Source organism: Passer montanus, unplaced genomic scaffold, assembly GCF_014805655.1.
Source record: "Passer montanus isolate IOZ18808 unplaced genomic scaffold, ASM1480565v1 scaffold62, whole genome shotgun sequence".
Taxonomy (NCBI): Eukaryota; Metazoa; Chordata; class Aves; order Passeriformes; family Passeridae; genus Passer; species Passer montanus.
Genome location: NW_024371260.1, coordinates 1710406 through 1737300, shown reverse-complemented (window position 1 = coordinate 1737300; position 26895 = coordinate 1710406). Strand labels below are relative to the sequence as shown.

The 26895-nt window shown below is 50.6% G+C and overlaps 2 protein-coding genes and 1 long non-coding RNA gene across 5 annotated transcripts; 2 read left to right on the top strand and 1 right to left on the bottom strand.

Moving 5' to 3' along the window:
* The first annotated feature begins 737 nt into the window (after positions 1 to 737).
* On the top strand, positions 738 to 10897 carry CCNL2 (cyclin L2). 3 transcript variants are annotated; one of them, XM_039727721.1, is made up of 12 exons: positions 738 to 1353; positions 2108 to 2182; positions 2470 to 2579; positions 3161 to 3281; positions 4376 to 4440; positions 7281 to 7380; positions 7467 to 7571; positions 7780 to 7921; positions 8552 to 8669; positions 8750 to 8842; positions 9966 to 10382; positions 10566 to 10897. In XM_039727721.1, exons 1-11 carry the CDS (start codon positions 820 to 822, stop codon positions 10333 to 10335), a joined length of 1833 nt encoding a protein of 610 aa, XP_039583655.1. In that variant the 5' UTR covers positions 738 to 819; the 3' UTR covers positions 10336 to 10382; positions 10566 to 10897. The 3 variants fall into 3 exon arrangements, with proteins under 3 accessions (XP_039583655.1, XP_039583657.1, XP_039583656.1); XM_039727723.1 differs by lacking the exons at positions 738 to 1353; positions 2108 to 2182; positions 2470 to 2579; positions 3161 to 3281; positions 10566 to 10897 and adding an exon at positions 5178 to 5291 and having other exon boundaries at positions 3298 to 4440; positions 9966 to 10401; XM_039727722.1 differs by lacking the exons at positions 738 to 1353; positions 2108 to 2182; positions 2470 to 2579; ... (1 more) ...; positions 4376 to 4440; positions 10566 to 10897 and adding an exon at positions 6787 to 6923 and having other exon boundaries at positions 9966 to 10401.
* Positions 5350 to 6386, bottom strand: LOC120511099. The gene is made up of 2 exons (XR_005629669.1): positions 6272 to 6386; positions 5350 to 6241 (listed from the first exon to the last, which is right to left on the bottom strand). It is a non-coding gene; the product is annotated as an uncharacterized LOC120511099 (long non-coding RNA).
* Positions 10898 to 15463: 4566 nt separating the features above from the next.
* On the top strand, positions 15464 to 25910 carry LOC120511092 (C-factor-like). The gene is made up of 6 exons (XM_039727731.1): positions 15464 to 15711; positions 23091 to 23142; positions 23414 to 23601; positions 23888 to 24043; positions 24820 to 24930; positions 25404 to 25910. Exons 1-6 carry the CDS (start codon positions 15571 to 15573, stop codon positions 25515 to 25517), a joined length of 762 nt encoding a protein of 253 aa, XP_039583665.1. The 5' UTR covers positions 15464 to 15570; the 3' UTR covers positions 25518 to 25910.
* Positions 25911 to 26895: the final 985 nt, after the last annotated feature.

The following is a 26895-nucleotide window of genomic DNA, read 5'->3' as shown; positions in this document are numbered from 1 at the left end:
GGGGGATGGAGGGAGGGCAGGATGTCCACCCTCACACACATCTCTGTGTTAAGGATGTACATAAGAACTTAAAAAAGGTGATTTTTTTGGTAATTGCTGGGGAGAAACAATTTTTGTGGTGAGTTCTGGCACTACACAGCAAAAAACCAGCCCAGAGTGTGAGGGAGATGCCAGCCCTCAGACACGAGCCTGTAGGTGAAGGACAAACATGGCCTGTTCTGTTAAGGACTTAATAATAAACATCTTTTTGTTGATATCCGCTGCAGGGAAACAATTTGTGTGGCGAAATTCCAGCGCTGCACGGGGAAAACCCAACCGGGGTGGGGAGCAGCACCTCGGCCCTCACACGCGAACCTCGGCGGGCCTCACGCTAAGGACACGCGTAGCGCGGTCTTTTAGAAAGTTCACAAAGATATTTAACTCGGTGAGCGCATGGTGTGCTTTTTTTAACGGAGATAACAAAGATATTTAACTCGGTGAGCGCATGGTGTGCTTTTTTTTACGGAGATAACAAAGATATTTAACTCGGTGAGCGCATGGTGTGCTTTTTTTTACGGAGATAACAAAGATATTTAACTCGGTGAGCGCATGGTCTGGATTTTTTGGGAGTTAACGAAGATATTTAACTCGGTGAGCGCGTGGTCTGGATTTTTTGGGAGTTAACGAAGATATTTAACTCGGTGAGCGCATAGTCTGTTTTTTTTTTTACGGAGATAACAAAGATATTTAACTCAGTGAGCGTATAGTCTGTTTATTTACGGAGTTAACGAAGATATTTAACTCAGTGAGCGTACAGTCTGTTTATTTACGGAGTTAAAGATGTTTAACTCGGTGACCGCCGTGCCCCAGCCGCCTCACGCCCGTCCCGGGGCGCCCCCGGCTCTGAGGGCGCCGCGGCCCCGCCCTATCCGAATTCCCGGCCGCTGCGTCACCGCGCCGCGCGCGGCCCGGGCGGCGTCCTACGTCACGGCCCCTCAGCCAATCAGCGGCCGCGGCCCCGCCGCGCTCCGCCAATCGGCGCCGGGCGGATGCTGGTGGGGAAGGAGAAGGAGCGCGGAGCCAGCGAGGCGGCGGCGGCACAAAATGGCGGCGGCAGCGGCAGGCGGCGGCCCCGCGGGCCCTCAGGCGGCCGGCGCGGCCCCCGCCCCGGCACCGGCTCCCGGCGCGGTGCTCATCGGCGACCGGCTGTACTCGGGCGTGCTGATCACGCTGGAGAACTGCCTGCTGCCCGAGCACACGCTGCGCTTCACGCCGTCCATGAGCAGCGGCCTGGACCCTGACACCGAGACCGAGCTGCGCGTTACCGGCTGCGAGCTCATCCAGGCGGCCGGGATCCTGCTGCGGCTGCCGCAGGTGGGGCTGGGCGGGGCGGGGAGCGAGCGGGGGCTCGGCTGGGCCCTGCTTTGTGCGGGACTCGGTGTCCCGGTTGGCGCGGTTACCGGCCGGGCAGGCCGCGGGGCCGCTCCGGGGCCGCTCCGGGGCCGCTCCGGGGCCGCTCCGGGGCCGCTCCGGCCGTGCCCGGCCGCAGGGAGCCGGTGATGTCAGCGCCTTCCTGCGCCGCCCCCGTGCGAGGGCTGTGCAAAGGCGGATTTTCTTCAGGTTCTTTTAGAGCCCTGGGACGGTTTCGGTTTCCACGGGGAATTTAAGGCCCAAGAGCCTCGTTGCTCTCTGAGCGTAAAACTTTTCACCAGCCTCCAGCTAGCGAGGCTTAGCATATGCAAATGTATGCAAATCACGACGCGGTTAGATTGCTCCTCACTTTCCACGCCCAAAAAGCAAATATTTTTCTGACGTACTTTCATAAGTTTGATTTTTTTTTGGCTTTTTAGATTTCTCTTGATTTTTTTATTATTAATTTGATGACTTAGAGCACATTTTCACATTTTTTATGAAAGAAAATTGGGATTTGCTGTCTGTATTTGACTTATAGGCAATATTTAAAGTGTTGATAACATTTTAGGCTATTGAATTACTTCAGAATTCTAGCTTTCTTTAAATACCATTGAAATTTCTCCTATGTTAAGTTACTCTAGGTCTTAAATCTGTTAAAAATTCTCTTTGCAGTTGGTAGTTTTGTTCATGGCTGTTGTGATTATCTCTCTTTCAGGTGGCTATGGCTACAGGACAGGTGTTATTCCAGCGTTTCTTTTATACCAAGTCTTTTGTGAAGCATTCCATGGAGGTAAGAAGGCATTAAATGACATTTGTTGTCATATTTACCTTCTGATCTCTCTTGGCAAGCTGTTATCTGAGGTGTGATCAGTGTTGGGAACTAGTCTGGAGTTGATAGTTGTAGAGAAATGTGATTTTACAAAGCCATTTAACAGTGATTTTTGTCAAATATTTGGAATTTTCTTGTTTCACCACATTTTTTCCCCCTCATTATCCATCCTTAAGCTGTTGTAGTGGCTCAGTTCCTGAACTGGAAACAAAACATAGAAAATATTCTATTTTCTGCTTATTTTTCAGCACGTTTCCATGGCCTGTGTCCACCTGGCATCCAAAATTGAGGAAGCCCCCAGACGCATTCGGGACGTGATCAATGTGTTCCATCGCCTCAGACACCTGAGGGAGAAAAAGTAAGCTGAGAACTCGGAGTAACCTGGATTATCAGTGAAATGAGAACTCAGAATAACCTGCATTATCAGTGAAATGAGAACTCAGAGTAACCTGGATTATCAGTGAAATGAGAACTCAGAATAATCTGGATTATCAGTGAAATGAGAACTCAGAATAATTTGGATTAGCTGTAAAGTTAGAATTCAGAATAATCTGGATTAGCTGTAAACTGAGAATTCAGAATAATTGGATTAGCTGTAAAATGAGAACTCAGAGTAACCTGGATTATCTGTAAACTGAGAACTCAGAATAATCTGGATTCGTTGAGAATTCAGAATAATCTGGATTATCTCTAAAATGAGAATTCAGAATAATCTGGATTATCTGTATTGTGTTGGAATTATTAAACTCCACAGCAGCATCATTCCCTTTTTCATAACTCAGAAAATATTTTGAAGGGATCTCATGAAGTGAGCTGACCTCTTCTAATAAATAAATATTTTTGATGTTCTAGTTAATTATTTTTTTTTATTTTTACACAACTCAACCTGAGTTTTTTTAAGGGTTAAGATGACCTTGTGAGTTTGGCCTTGTCTTGCAGAAAACCTGTGCCTCTAATACTGGATCAAGAATATGTGAACTTGAAGAATCAAATAATTAAGGCAGAAAGAAGAGTGTTGAAGGAGTTGGGATTTTGTGTTCACGTGAAGCACCCTCATAAGGTTTGTACTTCCTAAATTCAGTACATAACCAACGTTTCATGCTCTGTGAAGCTCTGAGGAGGCTGCCTGGACTGCACACAGTGAACTCAGATTAGTTTCTTACCATCCTGATGTTTTCTTTCTCATTTAAGAGACTCTTACTAATTGGTCTCGTATCACTGCTGAGTGGCGGCGAGGTGGATGCAGGTGCTCAGTAATCCTGGAAGGAAATTGGATCAGGAGGTAGCTTTGGTGGTAGAAAACATCACCTCAACCTAGATTCCCCCAGGCAGGGAGGAATTTGGAGGCCTGGGGTTGTCCTGCTCACTCCTGCTGAGGTGTTAAAGGTCTGTGAGCCAGTTTGGGGTGTGTTAAAACCACTCCCAGGCCTGGCTAGAACTGAGGCAAGGCTGGATATAAAAGTAACAAATGTCAGAGTGGATGATGCTTGAAGGATACAATTACCTCAAATATTTAAATTGTGCTTTGACTGGTAAAAGAAATTGTATTTCTGTGCCAGCACAAGTTGGGATCTTGTGTTTTCTGCTCTAAAAACCTCCTGTTCAGAGCTGCCTTTTTGAGTTTCTTCAGAATTTCCTTTTGTCACCCACCCCAGAGAGCAGCTGTAGTTTGTTAACGGGGTGAATTCTGCCATTATTCTTCCCCTCTGCAGCCTTGTTTTCTTTCCAAACCTGAGGAAAACCCTCAGAGCTGAACAAACCATGGCACAGTGTTAGCTCTGTTCTCTGCAAGCACTGCCAACTTCCCTCACTGCTGACTGCACTCAGCAGCTTTTTCTCCCCAGGCTGCAGCTAAAAAAGGATTTGTGAGGTTTGTAGGAGAATCAAAATCCATCCACAAAAATCCCTCAATCAAAATCCATCCACAAAAATTCCTAAATGAAGCCCAGGTGGAGACAAGGCCTGGCCGAGTAGCAGGACAGAAGCTCAGAGCTGGTGTGGATAAACACTGGGGATGGTGCAAACACTTCATGTGGAGTGTTTTAGGCCTTGAAAGAGGATCCCAGGTGCCTGATGGATGGATGGATGTCCCTCTGAAATAAGCAGGTGGCTCTCCAGATGCTGGTTAATAACTCAATGACCCATATCTTCCAGATAATCGTTATGTACCTTCAGGTATTAGAATGTGAACGTAACCAACACCTGGTCCAGACCTCATGGTAAGTTGATTTTCTTTGTTCTAAGAGACCAGAAGGGGCAGTAGCAGAAATATGTCACTTGAGGCACTGGGCAGCATTGCTCAGCAGTGCTTGGGGCCACCCCAGACAGCTCCACTGTCCTTGGTGTGCCCCAAACTCCTTCCCCAATGTTGAGCGGCCTCTTAAGGTCGAGGCAGTGTTTTAATGGTAAGGTAGCTTTCCACCCTGACTTCTCACTTCCCTCCTCTCTGCTCTCACTTTCCAGCTGAAGGAAAAAGGTTTGGGGGGGGTTAGAGTTGTTCCCTTGGGGTCTTCTTCAAGGAAAACTTGGGTGGAATTCAAGTCTGTTGCCAGGGCCTGAGTTTGGTTTCAGGATTATCTAAACCTCAGCACAGATAAATTTCTTTTATCTATGTGGATAAAGCAAGATGTCAGCTTCTAGGACTGGATAGATGGATAGCCTGGATTCATATTTGCCAAGAAATGTTCTCTGCCTTATTGCTCTCATTTAATAAATATTTGCTCGGGGGTGGGAAGCTTCTGTAAAATTCCACATCTTAAACTTTACCAAACAATGCTTTTTATAAACCACAATGCTTTTTTTAACAATACCAATGGTCTAAAAAAAATTTAAAAAATCAAAACCCACCTTTAGTGAATCCAAAGACCATATTTCTGCTGACTGAACTGTCTGGTACTGTGAGCTGTGTGTAGAGAACCAGTTTTGACTTTTCTTTTCTGTACTCTTTTGATCAAAGGGTAGCCTCTGAGGGTAAGTGACTAAGACTTCTCCTCTGCTGCCCATGGTGCAGGGATAGCTGCCGTCTTCAGTCAACCCAAAGCTCTCCAAAGAGAAGGCTGGCTCTAGACAGGTGGTATATACATGATAGTAGAGTAACTGGCCAACTGCTTCTTGTGCTTATATTTTTATTTTTTTTTTACTCTGTGTTTTTTCATTGTATATTTGATAACCTGAGCGTTGAAAGTTCTGAGATTTTATTTTTTTTAATGTTCTATTTCTCTTAACTGTTATAATGTGGTGTGTTTCTTATATGATAAAGTGAATTAAGGTGGGGTTTAAATCTTTAAAAGGGATGAATTAACAACAAAAAAAAAATGAATAGTTTGAAAGCTACCATTACCTCAAATGTTTAAGTGAAAAAACTAGTACTTGTGTGAAGCTTGGAGACAAAATGTGATATTTAGAGACACTTCCAGGAGCATTGCATGGAGCAGTGGAATGGGAGTGCTGGACTGCCAGGAACCTGCTGGTTGTGGAAGGAGGGGAGGGCAGGGAGGGAATTACCCCAGCTGGGAAAGGGCTCAGAGGTTACAAAAACACATCTGTGTGCTGTGTCTGTTGCTTCCAGTACCCAAAAACTGGTGGGTATCCAGTGTGACTGGTTTTTGAAATGTGCATTTTTACAGCAGTACCTTTTTCTTAAGCTATTGTGACAAGGATTCATTTCCTCCTGTGCCTCACTGAGCCCACAGGGAAGATGTGCAGAGGCCAAACTTGGAAGCTGGCATGGCTCTCAATTTGACAAATCAGGAAAAAAAACCTTTGTAGCTTCCAGATGTTCAAAGTCAGCCTTTCCTTTATCACTCCTTTGGCCAAAGATTTGTGCTCTCTCTGTAGGGGGACAGGAACAGCAGGTTTAGAAGTTCCTGGAGCAGCAGGTTTAGAAGTTCCTTTCTCCCAGAAAGATGAGCTGATGGTCCATGTTGCTTTTTTTGGGGCAGCAGTTGCTGTTTGTGTAAACAGGAGCTGAGGGCAGGTGGGAGTTGGAAACTGCTGGAATTCCAGTCCCTCCTCTCTGTCCTTCTGGGATTCCAATCCCTCCTCTCTGACCTTGTGAGCCCTGCAGGTGCCTGGCCTGTGGTCTCTGCTTTGGATATTTGGGGGTCAGTGAATCCTTGTGTACTGGGTACCCACGTGGTTAATTATTACCTTCAAGTATTATTTTAAGGACTTTTATGATGTCTGGTTTTAGTTTTTCTCATCTGATATTTTATTGACATATGTGCTCTCAAGTCTAGATCTTCTAAAGCACATCAGCTGACAGATTCACAGGAATTTACTTTGTGTATTTAAGATTTAACAACATAATGCTTCATTGTACTGACTGGAATATGTGCAATATTTTACAGTTTTCTCATTCTGTGAATATTCATTTTAAGCAACCTTACTGAAATGGGACAATTTGGAAACCTTATTTCATGTGCCAAAGAGGAGATCTGCCTGAATACTGACTGTTCTCCTGAACTGATGTTCCCAAACACCCTGATTTCTCCTATGGCTGACTTTTTGCATCAAAAAGAATTCTCTTCTGGATGGAAATGGACCCTTAAACCCCACTGGAAGCTGACCTGAGCTGAAGAGGACTGCATTTCATGGGAGAGCTGCTCCAGGAGCTGCAGCTTTTGCCAGACACCTGGTTCTGCCCTATTGCAGGGGGACATGTGAACCTAAAATTCTATAACTGAGTATTTCTGAGCACACTGTATGTTGTCGTGATGAAAAGAACTTGTTTCTTGCATGAGAGCAGGCCAGTAGAGATCCAGCAGCAAAAGTGAAGTTAAAATTGGTTCTCTTCTCACCACTGAATTTGCAGCAGTCAGACTTTGTTTCTGTCACACGTCCCTCCCCTTGAGGGATTTAATTTAGTTATCTCTTTTATTTTTCTTTGAGTAAAATCATTCAGCTTCTCTTTAGATTTACAGGAATATAATGTTGAAGTCTAGTAACTGAATGCAGAAAGAACTAGCCCTTGTAGAAGTAAGACCAAGTGAAAAACCCAAGAAAAGAACCCCAGAGAGCTTTGCAGTGCCTTGCAGCCTCCTGCTCTCGTGTTTTTCAGGAACTACATGAACGACAGCCTGAGAACAGATGTCTTTGTGAGGTTCCAGCCAGAAAGCATTGCCTGTGCCTGCATTTACCTGGCAGCCAGGACACTGGAGGTGAGCCACATGCCGTGGATTTGGGGTTTTTTCAAGCCCTGTTAACAGGAGCAGAAATCTGAGCTTTGTCTCTGTCTCCCTTTCAGATCCCACTTCCAAATCGCCCACATTGGTTTTTGCTGTTCGGAGCAACTGAGGAAGAAATTCAAGAAATCTGCTTAAAAATCTTGCAGCTCTACACAAGGAAAAAGGTTTGGTTCTTTTTTATGTTGGGAGCTCTCAGTGAAGGCTGCAGCTCAGAGCAGGAGTGGGAAAATTTGAGCCTGTTTGAAACCACAGCTGCAAGCCTGGAAGTGAACAAAGAGCAGTCACTGTCTGGGACTCCTTGGATTTTCATTCCCCTCCCTGGGAGTGGGTAACCAGGAAATTCAGCTCTCACAAGTGCTCCTGTGTTCACAGGTGGATTTATCTGATCTGGAAAGTAAAATAGAAAAGAAGAAGTTGGCTATTGAAGAGGCAAAAGCACAAGCTAAAGGTCTGGTACCTGAGGGAGTTCCAAGCTTGGATAACACTTCGGGATTTTCCCCTATCCCAAAAAATGGTAAATAACTTTTTCACATCTTTGATGGATATTTACCCTTTTGGGAAGCATTTGCAAGTGTGGTTTAAGTTTGTTGGGGATTTTTTGAAGATGGCTTCCAGCACTACTCCACTGGCAGGGTTTGCATAGCATTGTAACTTTGGGATTTCTTGAATCAGATAAAAGCTAAAATCAAATTAGTCTGAAATGAAGACTAGTTTAAACCCATATAGGCCAGGGAGTTGCTTTTATGTGGATTTGGTAATAAACTCAAGTCCTTGCCACTGGCATGTTGTGCTGAAGGAATATTGAAGCAGAGGTGCCCTGGCAGGGGTAACATTTTGGGATGTTGGGTGAGGAATTTGTTGGTTAAAGTTTCCAGTCTGGTGCAGTCTCACCTAGAAGACAGCATTGATCATCTTCTTCCCCAGTTTGCCTTTCAAACAATGCTGAATAATTGGCAAGGAAAGGAGAGTGGTTTTCTGCCTTTTTTTTGTTGCAGTCACTTCAATACTTTGGCAGAAATGTTTCAGATGAATTTCTGCCTGCTGTGAACTTGTTCAGATCTGTGTGTGCACACACTTGGGCTGAGGGGAGCCTCAGATCCTCTCAGGTACTTTCCAAAGAGGTAACAAAGGTTTCTTCTTGCAGAGTCTCCAAAAGAGGTTAAAGGAAATAAACCTTCACCCCTACCTGTGCAGGCCATGAAGAATGCTAAGAGGAAAGCAGAGGGAGCCAAGAGAACCAGCTCCAACAGCCCAGTAAATGGGTAAGGTTTCACCAGGAAGCAGCAGCTTTTCTCTCACAAGGGATTAAAACAAAATAACTGAGTGTTCTTGTCTGTGGCAGGGTCCAGAAAGGAAGAGAGAGCAGGAGTCGGAGCGGGAGCAGAGATCAGAGTTACTCGAGGTCACCGTCGAGGTCTGCGTCCCCTAAGCACAGGTAGGGTGAGCCCCCAGTGCCTCCCAGTGCCAGCTTTGATGGTCCATCCCCAGGAGCCTGAGGCACCCAGCAGTGTGAGCTCTCCTTGAGCTCCTGAGTCCCCTGGGGTGGTGACAGCACTGCTGTAGCTGCAGCTCCTGAAATCAGTGATTTTACTGTAGCCAGAGGGAAGGTTGGGACACGAGATGAGCTCTCATGGGAGAGCAGCAAAATGCAGCAGGAAGGTCTTAAAATTCAAAGTGCAGGAGGGTGGTCTTAAAATTCAAAATGAAGAAAGGAGGGTCTTAACATTCAAAATGCAGGAGGGCAGTCTTAAAGTTCAGAATGCTGAAGGGCGGTCTTAAAATTCCGAGTACAGAAGAACGTTCTTAAAATTCCAAATATAGGAGGATGTTCCTAAAATTGCAAATCGAGAAGGACATTCTTAAAATTCCAAATATAGAAGGATGTTCTTCAAATTCAAGGAAACGGCAAAATGAGGAAGGGCATTCTTCAAATTCAAAATGAGGAAGTAAGGTCTTAAAATCCAAGAAAGCAACAAAATCCAGAATTAAGTTCTTCAATTCAATGAAACAGCAAAAGGTGGAAGGACCTTCTTGAAAATCAGAAGGTGGAAGGACCTTCTTGAAAATCAAAAGGTGGAAGGGCCTTCTTCAATTTTAGAATGTGGAAGGGCCTTCTTGAAATTCAAAATGTGGAAGGACCTTCTTCAAAATCAGAACATGGGAGGACCTTCTTGAGGTTCACAACATGGAAGGACCTTCAGATTCAAAATGTGGAAGGACCTTCTTGAAATTCGAAATGTGGGAGGACCTTCTTCAGATTCAGAATGTGGGAGGACCTTCTTCAGATTCACAACGTGGAAGGACCTTCTTGAGATTCAAAATGTGGAAGGACCTTCTTGAAATTCAGACTATGGAAGGAAGGACCTTCTTCAAATTCAGAATGTGGAAGGACCTTCCTTCTTGAAACTCAAAATGTGGAAGGACCTTGAAACTCAGAATATGGAAGGACCTTCTTCAGATTCAAAATGAGGAAGGAAGGTCTTAAAATCCAAGAAACCATCAAAATCCAGAGTGAGGTTCTTCAAACTCAGCCGTGTTTGCTGTGTTTTCTCTTGCAGGAAGAGCGAGAGCTACTCCACGTCCAGCGGCTCCAAGTCGCAGAGCCGCTCGCGGAGCCGCAGCGACTCGCCCCCGAGGCAGCTCAACCACAGCTCTGCCTACAAGGGCTCCAAGGCGCGCGCCTACAAGAAGTCCAAGGACTACAAACAGCCGGCGGCGCCCAAGGCGCGCCGGTCGCGCTCGCGCAGCTCGTCCCGCTCGCGCAGCCGCTCCCGCGAGCGCCCCGAGCGCTCGGGCAAGTACAAGAAGAAGAGCCACTACTACCGCAACCACCGGCACGAGCGCGCCCGCTCCTACGAGCGCGCCGGGCACCGCTACGACAGGGACAGGGACAGGGAGCACGCCGGGCACAGCCGGCACCGCTGGTGAGCAACGGGGGCTCCTGTGGGGCTGCTCCTGGGGGGATTCCTGCTGGGGTGATTCCCCAGGGGATTCCTGCTGGGGCTGCTCCCCAGGGGATTCCTGCTGGGGTGATTCCCCCCCGGGGGCTCCTGTGGGGTTGCTCCCCGAGGGGATTCCTGCTCCGAGGGGATTCCTGCTGGGGTGATTCCAGCCCGGGGGCTCCTGTGGGGCTGCTCCCCGAGGGGATTCCTGCTGGGGTGATTCCCCAGGGGATTCCTGCTGGGGTGATTCCAGCCCGGGGGCTCCTGCTGGGGTGATTCCCCAGGGGATTCCTGATGGGGCTGCTCTGGGGGCTCCTGATGGGGCTGCTCCCCATGGGGATTCCTGCTGGGGCTGCTCCTGGGGGCTCCTTGCTGGTGAGCCCTGGGGCTGCTCTGGGGGGAGCCCTTCCTGGGCTGATCCCTGGGGGGATTCCTGCTGGTGAGCCCTGGGCTGCTCCCCAAGGGGATTCCTGCTGGTGAGTCCTTCCTGGGGCTGCTTCCCAGGGGGGTTCCTGCTGGGGCTGCTTCCCAAAGGAATTCCTGCTGGTGAGCCCTGTGCTGCTCCTGGGAGGATTCCTGCTGGTGAGCCCTGCCTGGGCTGCTCCCGGGGGGATTCCTGCCCAGGGCTGCTTCCCAAAGGAATTCCTGCTGGTGAGCCCATCAGGTTCCTTCCTGGTCAGCCAGGGCTGCTTCCTGGAATTCCCAGAGGGAATTCCCTCCGGTGAGCTGGGGTGGTCCCTGAGGGAATTCTCTCTGGCACCCCAGGCACAGAGCTGGGGGCTGCTTCCCCAGGGAATGCCCACCTGAGGGATTTCCACCAGCAGCTGGGCACAGTTGGTGAGATGGGGCTGCTTCCCTCGGGAATTCCCTCTGGCACCACGGGTGAACCAGGGCTGCTTCCCTCAGGAATTCCCTCTGGCACCATGGGTGAACCAGGGCTGCTTCCCGAGGGAATTCCCTCTGGCACCACGGGTGAACCAGGGCTGCTTCCCTCAGGAATTCCCTCTGGCACCATGGGTGAACCAGGGCTGCTTCCCGAGGGAATTCCCTCTGGCACCACGGGTGAACCAGGGCTGCTTCCCTCAGGAATTCCCTCTGGCACCATGGGTGAACCAGGGCTGCTTCCCGAGGGAATTCCCTCTGGCACCACGGGTGAACCAGGGCTGCTTCCCTCGGGAATTCCCTCTGGCACCACGGGTGAACCAGGGCTGCTTCCCTGTGCCAGCAGAGCCCCCTCCCCGTGGCTGTGCAGGGTTCCTGTGGCTGAGCTTGTGCCCATCCCCGAATCCAAAGGAGAGGCTGGCAGGGTGGCAGTGATGCCAGGAGTGCCCTGTGCTGTCCCTGTCCCTCCCATGGAGCTCCTGTCCCACCCCTCAGGATCCCCCCAGCACAGTGTTTGGGATCACAGCCCATCCCGTGGGCCATCCCTGGAGTGCTGTGCCCAGCAGTTTTCCCCGTGGAGCTGGAAAGCTCCTGAGCCCCCAGGAGTGGTTTGGTGCTAACAATGCCCTCTGTTCATGCTGGCTCGGTGGTGTTGTGCAGGTGGGAGGTGACTTTTTTTAGACCTGTTGCCTATATTAGGTTCTCTGTGTATATATATTTTGCAGTGTTACAGTACAGAATGGGAAAATGGCCTTCCTAGCCTTTACACTTTACCCACAATGTAAATAAGCATTTGTTTAATACAGGTGAAGATATATACAGAAAATTCAAAACTTGAATTCTATCAAAAAGAAAAAAAAAGACTTGTGTAGAAAATTCTGATAAATGTGAAAGTATTTAGCTCTGTGCATTGAGAGTAGTATATTTTTATCTGTGCAATGCTGTGTGCAGGCCACCAGCTCAGAAGACATTTCCTATATATCCCTTTGAAGTGGTTGAAAATTCTTTACTCAGGATCTTTGACACTCTGAAGAATTCGTAGATTGTCAGTCTGCATGCTTGATGAACAGAGCATTTAAAAAGCAATTAGCAGAGCCCACAGCCCAGTAGTATCAGTTCTAGTGGTATATCTGAGCTGTTACTCTCATGCTCCCTAATTTCATTAAAGTATTTGATTTTCTATTACATTCACTTGAGTTTCTTATGAGCTACACCACTTGTGCCTACTCATAAGGAAAGAAATTGGTGCAGAATGAAGAGATTTTTAAACTGGAGTAGATTCAAGACTTGGAATTCAATCCTCATTCCCTTAAAGGCAGGAATTTTGGGCACCAAACACAAAATCCCCCAATCCACAAAGATTTGAGGAGGAAAGTGCATTTCTGTGACTCGAGGAGCAGCTGCCAGGTCCAGCTGAGTGTCCTGAGCTGTGTTTGCTCTGTCCCTCCTCACCTGGACGAGGAGGAGGAGCTGGGCTGGATCTCTTGCACAGCTGGGCCTGGGGAGATCCCATCCCTTGGGCTTCGTGCCACTCCCTGGGGGCTGAAAATGTTGGGGTGGCTGAACATCCCTGGGGGGTCTGCTGGGACACTGAGGGGTGACAGTTTTGGGGTGGCTGAACATCTGTGCTGGGTCTGCTGGGACATTGGGGGTGAAAATTTTGGGGTGACAACATCTGTGGTAGGCCTGCTGGGACATTGAGGAGTGAAAATGTTGGGGTGGCTGAATATCTCTGCTGGGTTTGCTGGGACATTGGAGGCTAAACATCTGTAGGGTTTGCTGGGATATTTAGGGGTGACAATTTTGGGGTGGCTGAGCATCTGTGGTGGGTCTGCTGGGACGTTGGGGGTGAAAATGTTGGGGTGACAACATCTCTGCTGGGTTTGCTGGGACATTGAGGGGTGAAAGTTTTGGGGTGACAACATCTGTGCTGGGTTTGCTGGGACATTGAGGGGTGAAAGTTTTGGGGTGACAACATCTGTGCTGGGTTTGCTGGGACATTGGGTGACAGTTTGGGGGTGACAGCATCCCTGGTGGGTTTGCTGGGACATTGGGTGACAGTTTGGGGGTGACAACATCCCTGGTGGGTTTGCTGGGACACTGAGGGGTCAGTGCTGCTCGTGAGCAGGGCAGGGTCCCGTGGCTGGAGCTGCAGAAGTTCACCTGGAATGAAAAGCCCCAGGTGCTCGTGTGTGTGTGAGCAGCTCTCAGCCCTTCAGGTGAGTTCTGGCTGTGTTTTCTCCACTCTGGTGCCTCCAGGGTGGCTCTGGGTGATCAGCAGCTCCCTCAGGGTGGTCTCTGCTCTGTTTCTGGTGTTCACCTGCAGTTCCTCCTGCCCTGGGATGTTCTCTGAAGGGACAGCACTGGAACCTGACTGGTGGCAGAGTTACAGGCTTGGCCAGGTGCTGATGCACATTCCTCAGATAAATGCTCTTACCTGCTCTGGCCCCCCACCCCAAACTTCCTGGGAAACAATCCTGCGTGTTTTCCCAGAAATGGCTCAGCCAGCAGTAAATTCACCGTGTCACCAAAGCTTTCCCAGGTCAGAGCCCAGAGGTTGCCAATCCCAGCTGTGCCAACATCCCAAGCACAAAGAGGTCACTAAGCAGTTTTTGGATTTAAAAGAAAAATTAATTTCCAACCCCAGCAGCGTGGTGGTAATGCACAAAGGAAATTGTTCCGAAATGAGGGAAGGAAGGTGATGGATTAAATTAAAGCACCTGGGCAAGAGGAGCGTTGCTGTTTGTGAGACAGAAGTTGCAGGAATGGAGCTTTATGTGGAAGAAAAGACAGAAGCAGGTATTGGTGTCCAGGGCACCTCGCTGCCCCAGCTGCTGAGGCTCAGGCTGAGCTTTCCCCAGGCTGAGGGAGCAGGAGGCCGGGCTGCTCCACGAGCCCCTGCTCAGCTCTGCTCACAGCCAGCTCCGAGGCAGGAGAAATGCCTGGAAGGATTTTGTCATCCTCATCTCCCCTGAGAATGTGATGTAACATCGAACCTGAGCTCTGCAGCAGCAATGCTTTAATATAAACAAGTCCTGTATATTTTTGGAGCTGTTACAGGTATTTAGAATTAAACCAACAAAAGGGAAACCAGGCAGACACAGCAGCTGTTTGAGGCTTTTCCACAGAATTTTTCCAAATTACTAAATCTTTGTTCTTCAGTTTGCCAGGTCCAAGGGCTGAGTCTATCCCTGACCTCTAGAAGGATGAAAATATTTTAATAGTGTGATCTTTAAGCAAGAAAAGAGCATTATTGTGCTCACAGATGTAATAGTTTAAAATAATTTAAACCTCCATTACCAGTTTCTGCATGAGTGTGCAGATGAGTAACAAACAGCTTTGTTATTGATCTGGGAAGGCACAGGGCTGAGGATGAGGATGAGTAAGGGCAGGATCCTGTGCTGATTTCCAGACCACGTCACCCACGGCGAGGAACGGACAGAACTGGTGCCTGGCACACCCTGAGAAGGCTGGGCAGGAGCGTGGGGAGTGCAGAAACGGGGATTCATTCCTTCCTCTGCCTCATCCCCCGCTCCAGAGCTGAATCCTCTCCTGCCCGCCGGGGCAGCGAGTTCAGCCTTGTCCCGCTCCGAGTGAGGGTCACAGGGCCCGGGGGCTGCCCTGCGGCCACCGCTGTCACACGCACGGCTCTGAAACCGGTGGAACGGGGTTTGGGCAGCGGCCGGGAGCGGGATGGGCTCGAGTCCCTGGGGCAGGGGGAAGAACCAATTCCCCTTCCCCTGGGCTCCCCATGCCCCGGAGCTGGGAGGGGACAGAGCCAATTCCCCTTCCCCTGATCGTTCTCTCCCTGCCCAGGAGCCGGGAGGGGGAAAAGACAATTTCTCTGCTCCAGGGCCGGGAGTGGACAGAGCCAATTCCCCTTTCCCTGGGCGCTCTCTCCGTGTCCCGAAGCCGGGCGGGGGTAGAGCCCATCCCTGCCCCTGGGCTCTCTCTCTGCCTCGGAGCCGGGAGGGGGGAAAGGACAATTTCCTTCCTCGGAGCCGGGAGGGGACAGAACCAACTCCCCTTCCCCTGACCGTTCCCTCCGTGCCCCGGAGGCGGGCGGAGAAAAGCCAATTCCCCTTCCCCGGGCTCTCGGTGCCCGTTCCCCGGGCGGGGACAGAGCCCATCCCCTTCCCCGGGCTCTCGGTGCCCCTTCCCCGGGCGGGGACTGATCCAATTCCCCTTCCCCGGGCTCTCTCTGCCCCTGCCCCGGGCTGGGGCGGTGCCGCGGCGGGGGCGGGCCCGGGGCCGGCCCCGCTCGGCGCAGGTTGAGAAGCGCGTGGGCTCCAGAAGCGCCGGGAGCGGGCCGAGCCGAGCCGAGCCGAGCCGAGGCAGCATGGCCCAGCCGCGCTGCCGCTCCGTGCTCATCACCGGCTGCAGCCGCGGCATCGGGCTGGGGCTGGTGCGGGGGCTCGCAGCCGCCAGCCCCTCCCCGGATTTGGTCTTTGCGACCTGCAGGTACCCCGAGAAGGCGCAGGTGAGAGGGGAGGGGGCGCCGGGGGTCCCCGGAGAGGGGTAGAGGGGTCGGGAGGGAGGAGAAGGCACTTTGGAAACGGGGAACATCTCGAGCATCCTTGTGCGGCAGCGAGAGCCCGGGCTGGGGATGGAGCCGGGACGGAGCTCCCGGGCTGGGGATAGAGCAGGGATGGAGCCGGGACCGAGCCCTCGGGCTGGGGATGGAGCCTGGCTGGGATGGAGCCGGGACCGAGCCCTCGGGCTGGGGCTGGAGCAGGGACGGAGCCCCCGGGCTGGGCTGGAACCGGGCTGGGGCTGGAGCCGACACCGAGCAGCTCTCCGGGGCTGGAGCCGATACCGAGCAGCTCTCCGGGGCTGGAGCCGGGGTTTACCGATGATGGGGAGCGTTCCTGGAGGAGGAGAGCGAGCGGGACACGGCCGGGCAGCTGCAGCATCTCCAGCGCTCCTGCCACCCCCTGCCTTTCATCCCCGAGTTTCTCGCTGGATTTGCTGCTGGAGAGGGCTGTGCTGTCCTTGCCCAGGTCTGCACGGCCCGGAGCCCTGCAGGGGCAGCCCCTCATCCCTCAGAAACCTTTCCCCTGGGAGAAATCCGCTTCTCTCACCACGCGTGTCTGTGTCCCCAGCAGGAGCCGTGCGCCCTGCCTGCCTCTTTTTTTGGGCTGCGAGTGAGGAAGCCCAGATGAGCGGTGAATTAATCACTGCTCTGAGTTCCCCACTCTGCTGGGCAGGGCTCGGAGTTCCCGCTGGAATCGGGAGGTTTTGGTACCTGCTGCTCCTGGATCCACTTGCATCTCTCTCCGATTTCAGCCCAAGTTTCTGCTGCTGCAGCATCGCAGTCGTTTGGGGACTCCTGTAGGCTTTCATAGGAGCCTTTAAAATTCAAATTTCACAGAGAGAATTTCACACACCTCTAAGACTTTTGGGAGGCAGATCGCTGGGGGTGACCCAGCGGTGTCACCTGTTGTATGTGCGGGCTGAGCCCGGGAGGAGAGGGGGAATTTGGGCAGCACAGAAACTCGCACGGGTCCCCATCCCCGGCTCCTCCCGGCGCTGCAGGACGCCGAGCTCAGCCCTGCGCCTGTCCCCAGCCCCGCTGGCATTTGGAGGGAGAATTGACACCCACAGCCCCATCCCTGCATTTCCAGCAAGGCAGAAGGGAAATTCCAGAGGGAAACAGAGCCCCTGTGTCTGTCTGTCTGTCCGTCCCCCTTCTGGGGGATTTGGTTCCGTTCACACAGATTGTGTTCACACTGTCCTAGCAATAAACCAAACACAGCAACTTTGTTTACTGCTTAGCTACAAAAAAACCTCTGAAAGGTGGTGCTGGGATGTGGGACAGGGTTGGCCAGGTGACAGCTGCAGCCTGACCTCTGCAGCTCCTCGTGAAACTGAAGGAAAAGATCTTAATCTTACAAAAAACTCTCCAGCACAAAGGTACGTTTAGGGTATTTCTGAATGAAAGTGCAGAGAAACAGCCCGGCAAGGCTGGGATCAGGTGTACAGCTCCCTTTGAGGGCTGCTGCTCCCTGTGGGCTCCCCCTGAGCCCCTCCTGGCAGCCCCCGAGCAGAAATTCACCCCATTCTGTTCCTCAGCCCCTCCTGGCAGCCCCTGAGCAGAAATTCACCCCATTCTGTTCCTGAGCCCCTCCTGGCAGCCCCTGAGCAGAAATTCACCCCATTCTGTTCCTGAGCCCCTCCTGGCAGTATCTGAGCAGAAATTCACCCCATTTTGTTCTCCCCAGCCCCTCCTGGCAGAACCTGAGCAGAAATTCGCCCCATTTTGTTCTCCCCAGCCCCTCCTGGCAGAACCTGAGCACAAATTCACCCCATTCTGTTCCTCAGCCCCTCCTGGCAGCCCCTGAGCAGAAATTCACCCCATTCTGTTCCCCCCAGCCCCTCCTGGAAGCACCTGACAGAAATTCACCCCGTTCTGTTCCCTCTAACTCCTGTTCCCCTCCTGGCAAGCCCTGAGCAGAAATTCCCCCCGTTCTGTTCCCTCTAACTCCTGTTCCCCTCCTGGCAGTAACGGAGCAGAAATTCACCCCGTTCTGTTCCCTCTAACTCCCGTTCCCCTCCTGGCCCCGCTCCCAGCCCCGTTTCCTATGAATGATTGCACAAGAGCCCGCTGTAGTAGTGGCACAGGAAAGCAGCAGAGACATCTGACCTGTGCGAGATCAAAATCTCCCTGCCTGATTGTTTGTCCTAAAGCTGCTCCAGCCACTGCTGAGGGAGGTTTTTTTCCTCTTTTTCACCTGTGATTTTTCATCCTAATGGTCTCGGATCCATTACACGGAGCAGTGAAATGGTTCCTTCAACAGGAAGAGCTTCCTAGGAAACACTACCCGGGCAAATCTCAGCACAACTCATCACTTTTGGGGGTGTTTTTGTCTTGTCAGTATTTAAAAATCTGCAGCAAAAAGGCTGTAAACCTGCAGGGGAAGATGAAACAGCCCTCAGACAGTGCAGTGTGTCTGGGAAGAGTCTGGGTCACTCCTTGCTGCTGGGAGAAACCTGGAAAGCCTCTGGCAGGGTCTCCTGGAGGCAGGAAACTGGCCAGGAGCCACATTCCAGCAACCCCCGGGGCTCCTGCCGGCCACATGGGGTGCATCCCGAGCTTTTGCATTTTTTAGGGGGGCAGGTTTTGTCCTCGGTGGATCAGGGTGGGTTTTTGTTCTCTGTGAGGACCTCCAGGCCATGTGCTGTGCTTTGGCAGGACATCAATAGAAACCTCTGCAGTCAGCTGAAAGCAGATTTCTAACAGATGGGTTTGGAAACTCCACAAGGAAGAGAAATCTTCACTAAAGGTATTGTAGTGGTTTCACCAGCATTATCTGCCCCATCTGCAACGCACGGAGCCGGCACAAAACTTTCTGACCCTCTGGGAGTGTTCCCACTGCTCCTTGGGGCTGCCAGGGGGCAAGAACAGACCTGCCCCAGCCTCCAGCACGGGGAATCTTGGTCATGGCAGCACCAAATCCGGCTGCTGCTCTCCCAGCCTGGCTCCAGCCTGGCAGTGCTGCTGAGTGGGGCAGGAAAGGCAAAGGTTCCGTGAATTTCTTGTAATTCCTTTCCTTTCCTTTCCTTTCCTTTCCTTTCCTTTCCTTTCCTTTCCTTTCCTTTCCTTTCCTTTCCTTTCCTTTCCTTTCCTTTCCTTTCCTTTCCTTTCCTTTCCTTTCCTTTCCTTTCCTTTCCTTTCCTTTCCTTTCCTTTCCTTTCCTTTCCTTTCCTTTCCTTTCCTTGAATAATTTCTTAACTGGGATCTCTAGTTTCTTACTTTTAAAAAGGAAATTATTTTCCTGAATTTCCTTTCCCGAATTTCCTTTCCATCACTGAATTTCCAGTCACATTTTGAGCTCCCTGAGTTCAGGTTCCTGCTCTCCAGGGTTTGGCCCTGCAGGCTCAATTTGGGGCACATGAAACGGGCTTGGCCCATCTCAGACCTGTTTGTGGGAAGTTGAGGGAGTTTTTCTTTCTCTGCACACCTGGGTCAGTGCTTTTTCTCTTGACTGCATTCAGGGGGTCCGATTTTGCGATTTTGGTTGTTTTTTGTTTTTTTGTTTTTTTGTTGTTTTTTTTTTTTTTTTTTGTTGATCATAGAAAAAAATCCTCCTTGGTACAAGAGAATTGTCCCCCACTGCCTCTCCTGCATGAGAGGATGAACCTGGAGAGCAGCAGCTTTGGACAGTTCCTTTAAATTCTGCTCTCCTCTGGTTTGGCAGAGCAGCATTTTCCCGTGGCAGAATGGAGATGGGCAGAGCTCAAATGAAAAGGCTCTTAAAAATAATCTTCCAATTTTTAGAGGAAAGTGATTAAATACACTTCACTGCTGGCAAACGCAGCTCCACCTTGGGCAGGAATCCCTCAGCAGAGTGATGGCTGAATATTTTGGAGCCCTCCAAAGAGCGGACAGAGAAGAGCCCCTTCCAAAAGGGGCTTTTCCAAAGATGCTGTGGAAATGTGACTGTGGAAATGTGACTGTGCTTTCCTCTCCTCACCAGGAAAAGCAGCACATCTCCTGCACTCCCTAACCTTGGGTAATGCTGAACAGCTGCAGGCTTTTGCATGTGAGTCTGTGCTGGCAGAAGTTGTGAAAACTCGAGCTCTGGGGCTGAGGAGCTCCTAGGTGGCCTCCCCAGAACATTTGCCTAACAAATGGGCTGCAGATCACACGATAACGTGCAGCAGGCAGCCAGATAACCACTGCCCCTCCTGGAAAAGCAGCACCGGAGACTCCTCCAGCCACGCTCTGATCCCAATCTGCTTTTTCTTGGGCTGAGAGTGGGAGTAGCCACAAATCTCCTGGGAAATAGTGCTGGTGTCCTGTTTTTGCTCTCCGGATGGGCACAGCCCCAGTGCTGGCGTTACCAGGGAGCACAAGCTGCAATTCTCCCCACACTCCTCTTTCCCTTCTTTGCTCCTTCCTCCCCCATCCCGCTTTCCTATGAAAGGGAAAACTCTGCCCTAAAGGTCTGCATTTAAAATCGCTGCAGCCCCTGGGGTCTCCTGTGTGATGGGGAAGGAGGAGATGGCCGCGGGGTGAAAAATTAAATTTAAAAGTGCCCAGAGCTGTGGGATGTGCCCAGGAGCATCTCCTGCTCCTCCTGCTCCCCCCAGCCCCAGCGAGCTCCCAGGTGAGCACATCCCTCAGTGCCCGAGTCCTGCAGAGCTCTGGGAAGCTCCCGGGGCTGAAAGTGCAGATTTGTTCCAGGCTGTGCCTGTTCCCTTGTCCCTGCTCGCTGTCTCTGTCAGCTTTGGGGCTTGTTTTTCTCTTTAACACACATTTCAGCCATGTGGATTGCAACTGGGAAGAGCAGCTGAGCGATCTGTGCACCAGATTGATCAGGCAAAGGGGGCATTTCTGAATGTACATCAGGCAGAGAGGGCATTCCTGAAGTCTTTCTAGTCCTGGGTTATTGCAGAGTCGTTTTGTTTGATTTTTTTTTTTTCTGGGAGTGTTTTACACTTCCTACAGCAGCGAGGTCTGGTTTTTCTGGAGTCAGAGAGGGCTGTGGGTCAGGGCAGTGCTGTGGAAGCTGTTCCAGGGTTGAACAACGAGCTGGCTGTACACTGTGATACTGAAAAGCTGTCTCAGAGGGACGCAGGAAAATAGGATACACCTCTGGCTCTGTCCCGAGCCGAGCAGGACGAGGTGAAGGATACCCAGGCACCTTTATCCTGCCCGCAGGCTGTGTTTGTTTGGCTTGATTGCTTCCAACTGGCTGAGTGGGGCCAGGCCCTTTCCAAGAGCTGTAACTGAAGAGGATAATGCTTTCATAAAGAAGGCAAAGTAAATCTTGCTAAATGACAAAGACAACAAAACATTCCTGCTTGAAATCTAGCAATAAATACCCTGTGCGCTGATGAGTCTGTGTCTGGAGCCCTGAGTGCCAGAGGATCTTGTTTAAATCAGAAAAGGCTGACTCTGTTAATCGTAATTAAAAATCAGCGAGCAGGAAACAACAGATGCTAATCAGAGTTTAATTCTTGTCTTGGACTCCCCACGAGCTGATTCTCAGGGGTGATTGTTCAGGTGCAGAGCAGTTCTGCAGCTACTACGCTAAATAAACACACTGTTAGGGAGTTGTGCTGTGGCTTTTTGTTGGGCTTTGTTTGTCTTGTTTGTTTTTAAATTATCTGTCACAGCACACTAATTAAAAATGCCTTAGCTGCGATATGTTGGCTGTACCTGCTTGTCTCAGTCCTCCTTTTCTCATGTTCCTTCCAGTCACAGGAGGGGGAAAATGGGCTTTCCTGCAACTTTTAGATGTTCTAACTGGATTTTTCAGCTTATATCAGGTGTAACACTCTCGAAGACCAAAGCTGCCTAGATCAGCTTTGTGCTGGGAGCTGCTTCTCAGAAATTTAAACCCCTGAAGTGGGAGTCACTTGTTAACTGAGTAATTAATTGGAAAACCCATTGAATTTTAAACCTAATTTGCATGCAGCTATTGTAATTTCATGTTGTGTACTGGAGAATGCTTCAGTTGTTAAGTGGAAATATTGCTTGCTCACTTCAGAGCCTCTCAGCTGCTGCTGCTCCTCAGAGCAGCTCTTGCCTTTCAGCAGGAGCTGGTAGCTCGTTTCTGTCGGAGAGTAAAGCATATAAATAAATGAACTAGAAATAAATGGACAAAGCCAGAGCAGCCAGAGCACTCCTGGAGTTTATTATGCACTGAGTGATACTGTCAAACTGAAATCCAGGACAATCCAAAGGCACAGAATTACTGCAGGCCTTGACACGGCAGAGCTATTTCATCAACAAACAAGACAGTGTGTTCTGGGCCTTTAATTTATGGAAATCTGTCCCACCAAGCCCTGTCCAAAGCAAGGAATGTCTTCTGGTTTTGTGCTTCTGACTTGTTTTTCCTTCCCCCTCCCCTTAATAGCCTTAACTGCAGTTGTAGATTGGCCTCGGTGGGAGAACAAATCTCCCGAACGAGCCTGAGAGAGCCCTGCAGGGTCTGATGTGAGATAAAAGATGTGATCCATTCCGCTTTGTCAGAGGACACCGAGTCCCTCAAGTGCCTCCAAGGGGCAGGGAAGGATTCTTTCCAAAGCTGCCCCCCTGACCCCTATTCCCAAAGGGCTCCTAAAGAGAGGGATTTGCTGGGGCTGGAATGTTTGGCCAGGTTGCTGCGTCTCCTGAACATGACTGGGAATATGGAATCCATCTGCTGCCTTTGGCCACGCTTCCCTCTTGGCTTCATGGCACAGAAACCCGAGTATTCCAGCCGGGCCCATAAATCCAGCCTGGACACACTCAGCGCAGCCGGGAGAGCACGGATTCCTGCAGGAACACCGGCCTGCCCTGCTGACAGGCACTGGGACAGCTCCAGCAGGGAGGGAGCTGCTCCCCCGGACAGTGGCTGGCTTCTTGGTGGGCTTCACCTCCACTTACAAGAACTGATGTTAACGAGGCTGCTGGGGAAATGAAATTCCCATGGGGAAACGAAATTCCCATGGGGAAATGAAATTTTATTTCAAACAGGAATTCCAAATGTTTTTTTAAAAGCATTGCTGTTGCCCTGAAGGGCTGTCCAGCACTAGCTGAGCTTCAGGAGAATTATGATTTTCTCACAGAATTGGGGAGGCACTGGATTTTTACTGGAATGCTGAGAACTGAGCACTAGAGCTGAGAAATATCCCACTAAAAGTCCAGCACGCTGGACTTTGGACTAAGCAGGGGAAGAGTCCAATTTCCTGATCTGGCTCTTAGGAAAGCTGCTCAGCAGGCTGGGAAACAAAGGAGAATCTTTGCCTTCAGTCCAATCAGGAAAATATTTCAGTTGCAATTCTGGAGGTGCAGAATTCAAAGTGATTTATGCAATAGCCATGGAGATATACATATATATATAAAATAAAAATAATTCTTCTTCCTAGGAATTGCAGCAGCTTAGCAAGCAATACAGCAACATCAAGCTCCTGCAACTGGGTGAGTAAAGGGCTTTATTTTTGAATTTTGTTCAGCTTAGGTGAGTGCATCTTAAAAAAATTGGTCTCCTGAGTGATCAGTAGCTGGACACGATCTCCAGGACCTGAAAACCATCTCAAGATAACACTGGGGAAATGTAATTCTGTGAAATCTGTGCATTTTCACCTGTGTGCTGCCCAAATGTCCCCACTGAGCCTCAGCTTTGCTTTGGCACGGGTTGTCTCGTGCCAGGCACACCCTGCACTGTTCACTTGGGGCTTTTCCTGTGCAGACGTGGTCTGTGAGAACAGCATCAAGAAAGTGGTGAAGGAAGTGGAAGAAATTGTGGGAGACAAAGGGCTGAACTGCCTCATCAACAACGCTGGCATCAACGTGCTCGCCTCGCTGGAGGAGGTCACGGCAGAGACCATGCTCACCATCTATGAAACCAACACCGTGGCCCAGCTGATGGTCACCAAGGTGAGGGATGGCCTTAGCCCGGGGCTTTTCCACAGGTGAGCTGGCCTGTCCAGGTATTTGTGCCCTGGGAACTGCACAGAGATGGTTCTGACATGGAGCTGCTGTTTGTGCCCCTGGTGTGGGGTCAGTTCGTGGCAGGTGGGGATGGGAGGCTGCTGGAGGAAGGTTTCCTCTGGCCACGGGCTCTGAGGAGCCATCACCAGGCTGTGCTAGGGTTCCACTGGAATGAGGAATGATCCAGCTCCAACCCCAGTCAGCAGCTGAAAGCAAGCTCTGTTTTCCACAGGCGTTCCTCCCGCTGCTGAGGAAGGCAGCGCGGCTGGGCACGGGGATGGGCTGTCACAGAGCTGCCATCATCAACATGTCCTCTCTGGCTGCCTCCATGCAGCTCGTCCAGGCCAATGAGATGTTCCTCAAGGTCTATCCCTACAGGATAGCAAAGGTTTGTGGGCTGCCCTGGGCTGTGCTCCCTGGCTGAGGCAGCTGGAGACCATGCTGACCTCAGCAGGGGCTGCAGCACCTCTGTGGACACAAAAAGTGTTCTTGTTCTCCACGTGCGTGGTAGTGGGAGCTGTGGAACGCTGCAGCTGGAGCAGCTCCTGGAGAACAGGCTCCCAAATCCCTGCCCTGGTACAGATCCACTCCCGAGGGATTTGGCATTTGGGGAAGAGCTGGTGGCATCGAGTGTGGGTTCCATCAGCTGCGTTCTGCTCCCAGAGAGGGAGCAGGCAGGAAACTCAGCACAAGGTGTGCTGACCTGTACCTGGTGATGTCAGCCAGTGACAGGTGGGATTTTCAGTTTTCTCACATCCAGAGATTGAGTTTGTACAGATAGTCAGGATCACACATACAGCTTCTCCTACACCACCCACTCAGAAGCTGTTAAATGCTTGTTTTCCCTGTTCAGAAGTAAATGAATGTTTGTGTAGTGATTAGTGCAGAAAAACACAGTCCTTATGTCAATATTATTCTCCTCTCAGCTCCTGAGGCGTTTCAAATGCTACTTTATCTTCCTTTACAACTTGCTTTCGTTCTGGGGCAGCAAGTTTGTGGCGGCAGATCTTTCAGAGTTCCCAGAAAGTCTGGATGAGTTACCGAGAGCCTCTTCCTGCCCCTTGCTGTGCCAGCAGGGTGGAAGGGAGGTGCCCCCCAGCTGGGTTTGAGGTGGTGCTCCAGGCTCACAAACCGCAGATTAATGGGTGCTTTCCACCCCTGCAGACTGCTCTGAACATGATCACCCGGTGCCTCGCTGCAGACCTGAAATCAGACGGAATCCTCTGCATCTCCTTGCACCCAGGCTGGCTTCAGACAGACATGGGTGGAAACATGGTGAGTGCCAGCGCTGGAAATGTCACACTGGGGCTCCCTTGCTGCCCCGGCCCCCTGGCTGCACAGCTCCGTGTGCTGTGACACACGAAATGTCACCACTGAGTCAGAGGTGACACGGATAAATGAGTGACACACTCCGTGCACTCTCTGAAGGCTAATAACCACTTTATTAAGAACCCACTCCTTTTTGTACTCTAGTTTGCCACAAAAAGGGTGCCAAGAAACCAACCTTTTGTGAACAACTTTATGAGGAAAACAGCTTATTACAAAACACCACCTGCGGATTGTTTTAATTCTTTCTCTCCAGCTCCCTCAGACCAATTCATGGGAAAGCTTATCTAGCTTTCTCTCTCTCTCTGACCAGTCACATCCACACAAAAATACACCCCCCTTCATTCTAGAGCCTCCTGAAATGCATTTAATTCTTTTCTGCAGGGTATTCCCAGTAATGACCTAAGCTTGATTCATTGCAGGCTCCCATGCAGGTGCAGGAGGCCATCCCAGGTATTCTCTCTGTTCTGGACCGTCTCGGTGAAAAAGAAAATGGTTCTTTCCTGGACTGGCAAGGGGAAACTCTGCCGTGGTAGAAGTGCACAGAACTCCACAGGAACAGCTCCTCAGTCACAATTTAACCTTGCCACTCCTGTCTGTGTCTCTAGGGGTTTTTACACGCTTGTTGAAATAGCCAGTCTGACACTCAGCGTCTCTCTAGGTGTGTTTGGAAAGAAAAGGGGCTGAGTCTTTCACTTGGTATTGCTACTGCTCTGCTCTAACTGCAATCACTGCTGTGCTCCCGGTGGTGGGCATCTCCTGGAATGGGCATCCCTCTGAAATGGATTCAAACCTGCAGGTTAAATCCGGGGGCTGCTGCTTCCTTTCCACTTCCAAGGCCAAAGTGGGCTTCTGGCTCTTTGCAGGATGAAATGACCTGACCTCAGGGTAAGGCCAGTGAGGCTGTCACATTCCAGACTGCTCAGTGACCTCCAGGAAAAAACTCCTTTGATTTCCTTTGTTCCTAACTGAGCCAAGGCTGAAATTGCCCAGCTCTAAACCAAGGGAATTTGGTACTCCTGTGAATTCCGTGGCAAACTCTGAGTGTCCCCAGGTTGCCAGTGTACACCAGGCACTTGCTTTGTTCCCAGTGGGTGACTAACAGCCTGATATGGGGGTGGGAATGTTGTTTTGTACATAAACTTCTGAAATGTCTTCAATAAAGTCTTGATTAAACAAACAGTCTGTTTACCGAACTGTTTACTTCATTTAATTTCTCCTTATAGGTTTCTCTTTCCTGACAAGGGAATTTTATTCCTAATTTTCAGGAAGAAACTCTAACCCACGTTAACCTTTCAGGGTAGTTGGGTTTGACACAGTGGGGTGTACCTAAACCACAGGCAGACCCTTGTTCTGGTCTGAAATTCTGCAAGCAGCTGGTGAATAAATCTCTGACAGACCCTTGTTCTGGTCTGAAATACTGCAAGCAGCTGGTGAATAAATCTCCTGTGTTCTGGCTGAGGTAGGTATAAAAGCAAAAAAAGCTCTTTGAAGTCTGGGATTGGCTTCCACATCCCTCCCTCATGCCAGCTGATTAGGCACTTTCATGCTGTGCCAAGATGGTGGGTTCCTGTGCCGAGCCAGAGAAGACAAATAACAGGCAGGTAAGGGGAGAGGACAGGTGTGGCTGTCCCTGGACAGCGGCCACCGGGCCCTGCCCCGGCTGCAGACGAGGGTGGGGCAGGAGGGGTGTGTGTGTGTGTGCTTCCATGAGCCCTGCGTCAACGGGACAGGCTCTGGAACAGCACACAGAGCCCTCGGGGAGTCACAGAACCCTCGGGGAATCCTTCGGGGAATCACAGAACCCTCAGGGAATCCTTCAGGGAATCCCAGAACCCTCAGGGAATCCTTCGGGGAATCACAGAACCCTTCAGGGAATCCCAGAACCCTGAGGGAATCACAGAACCCTTCAGA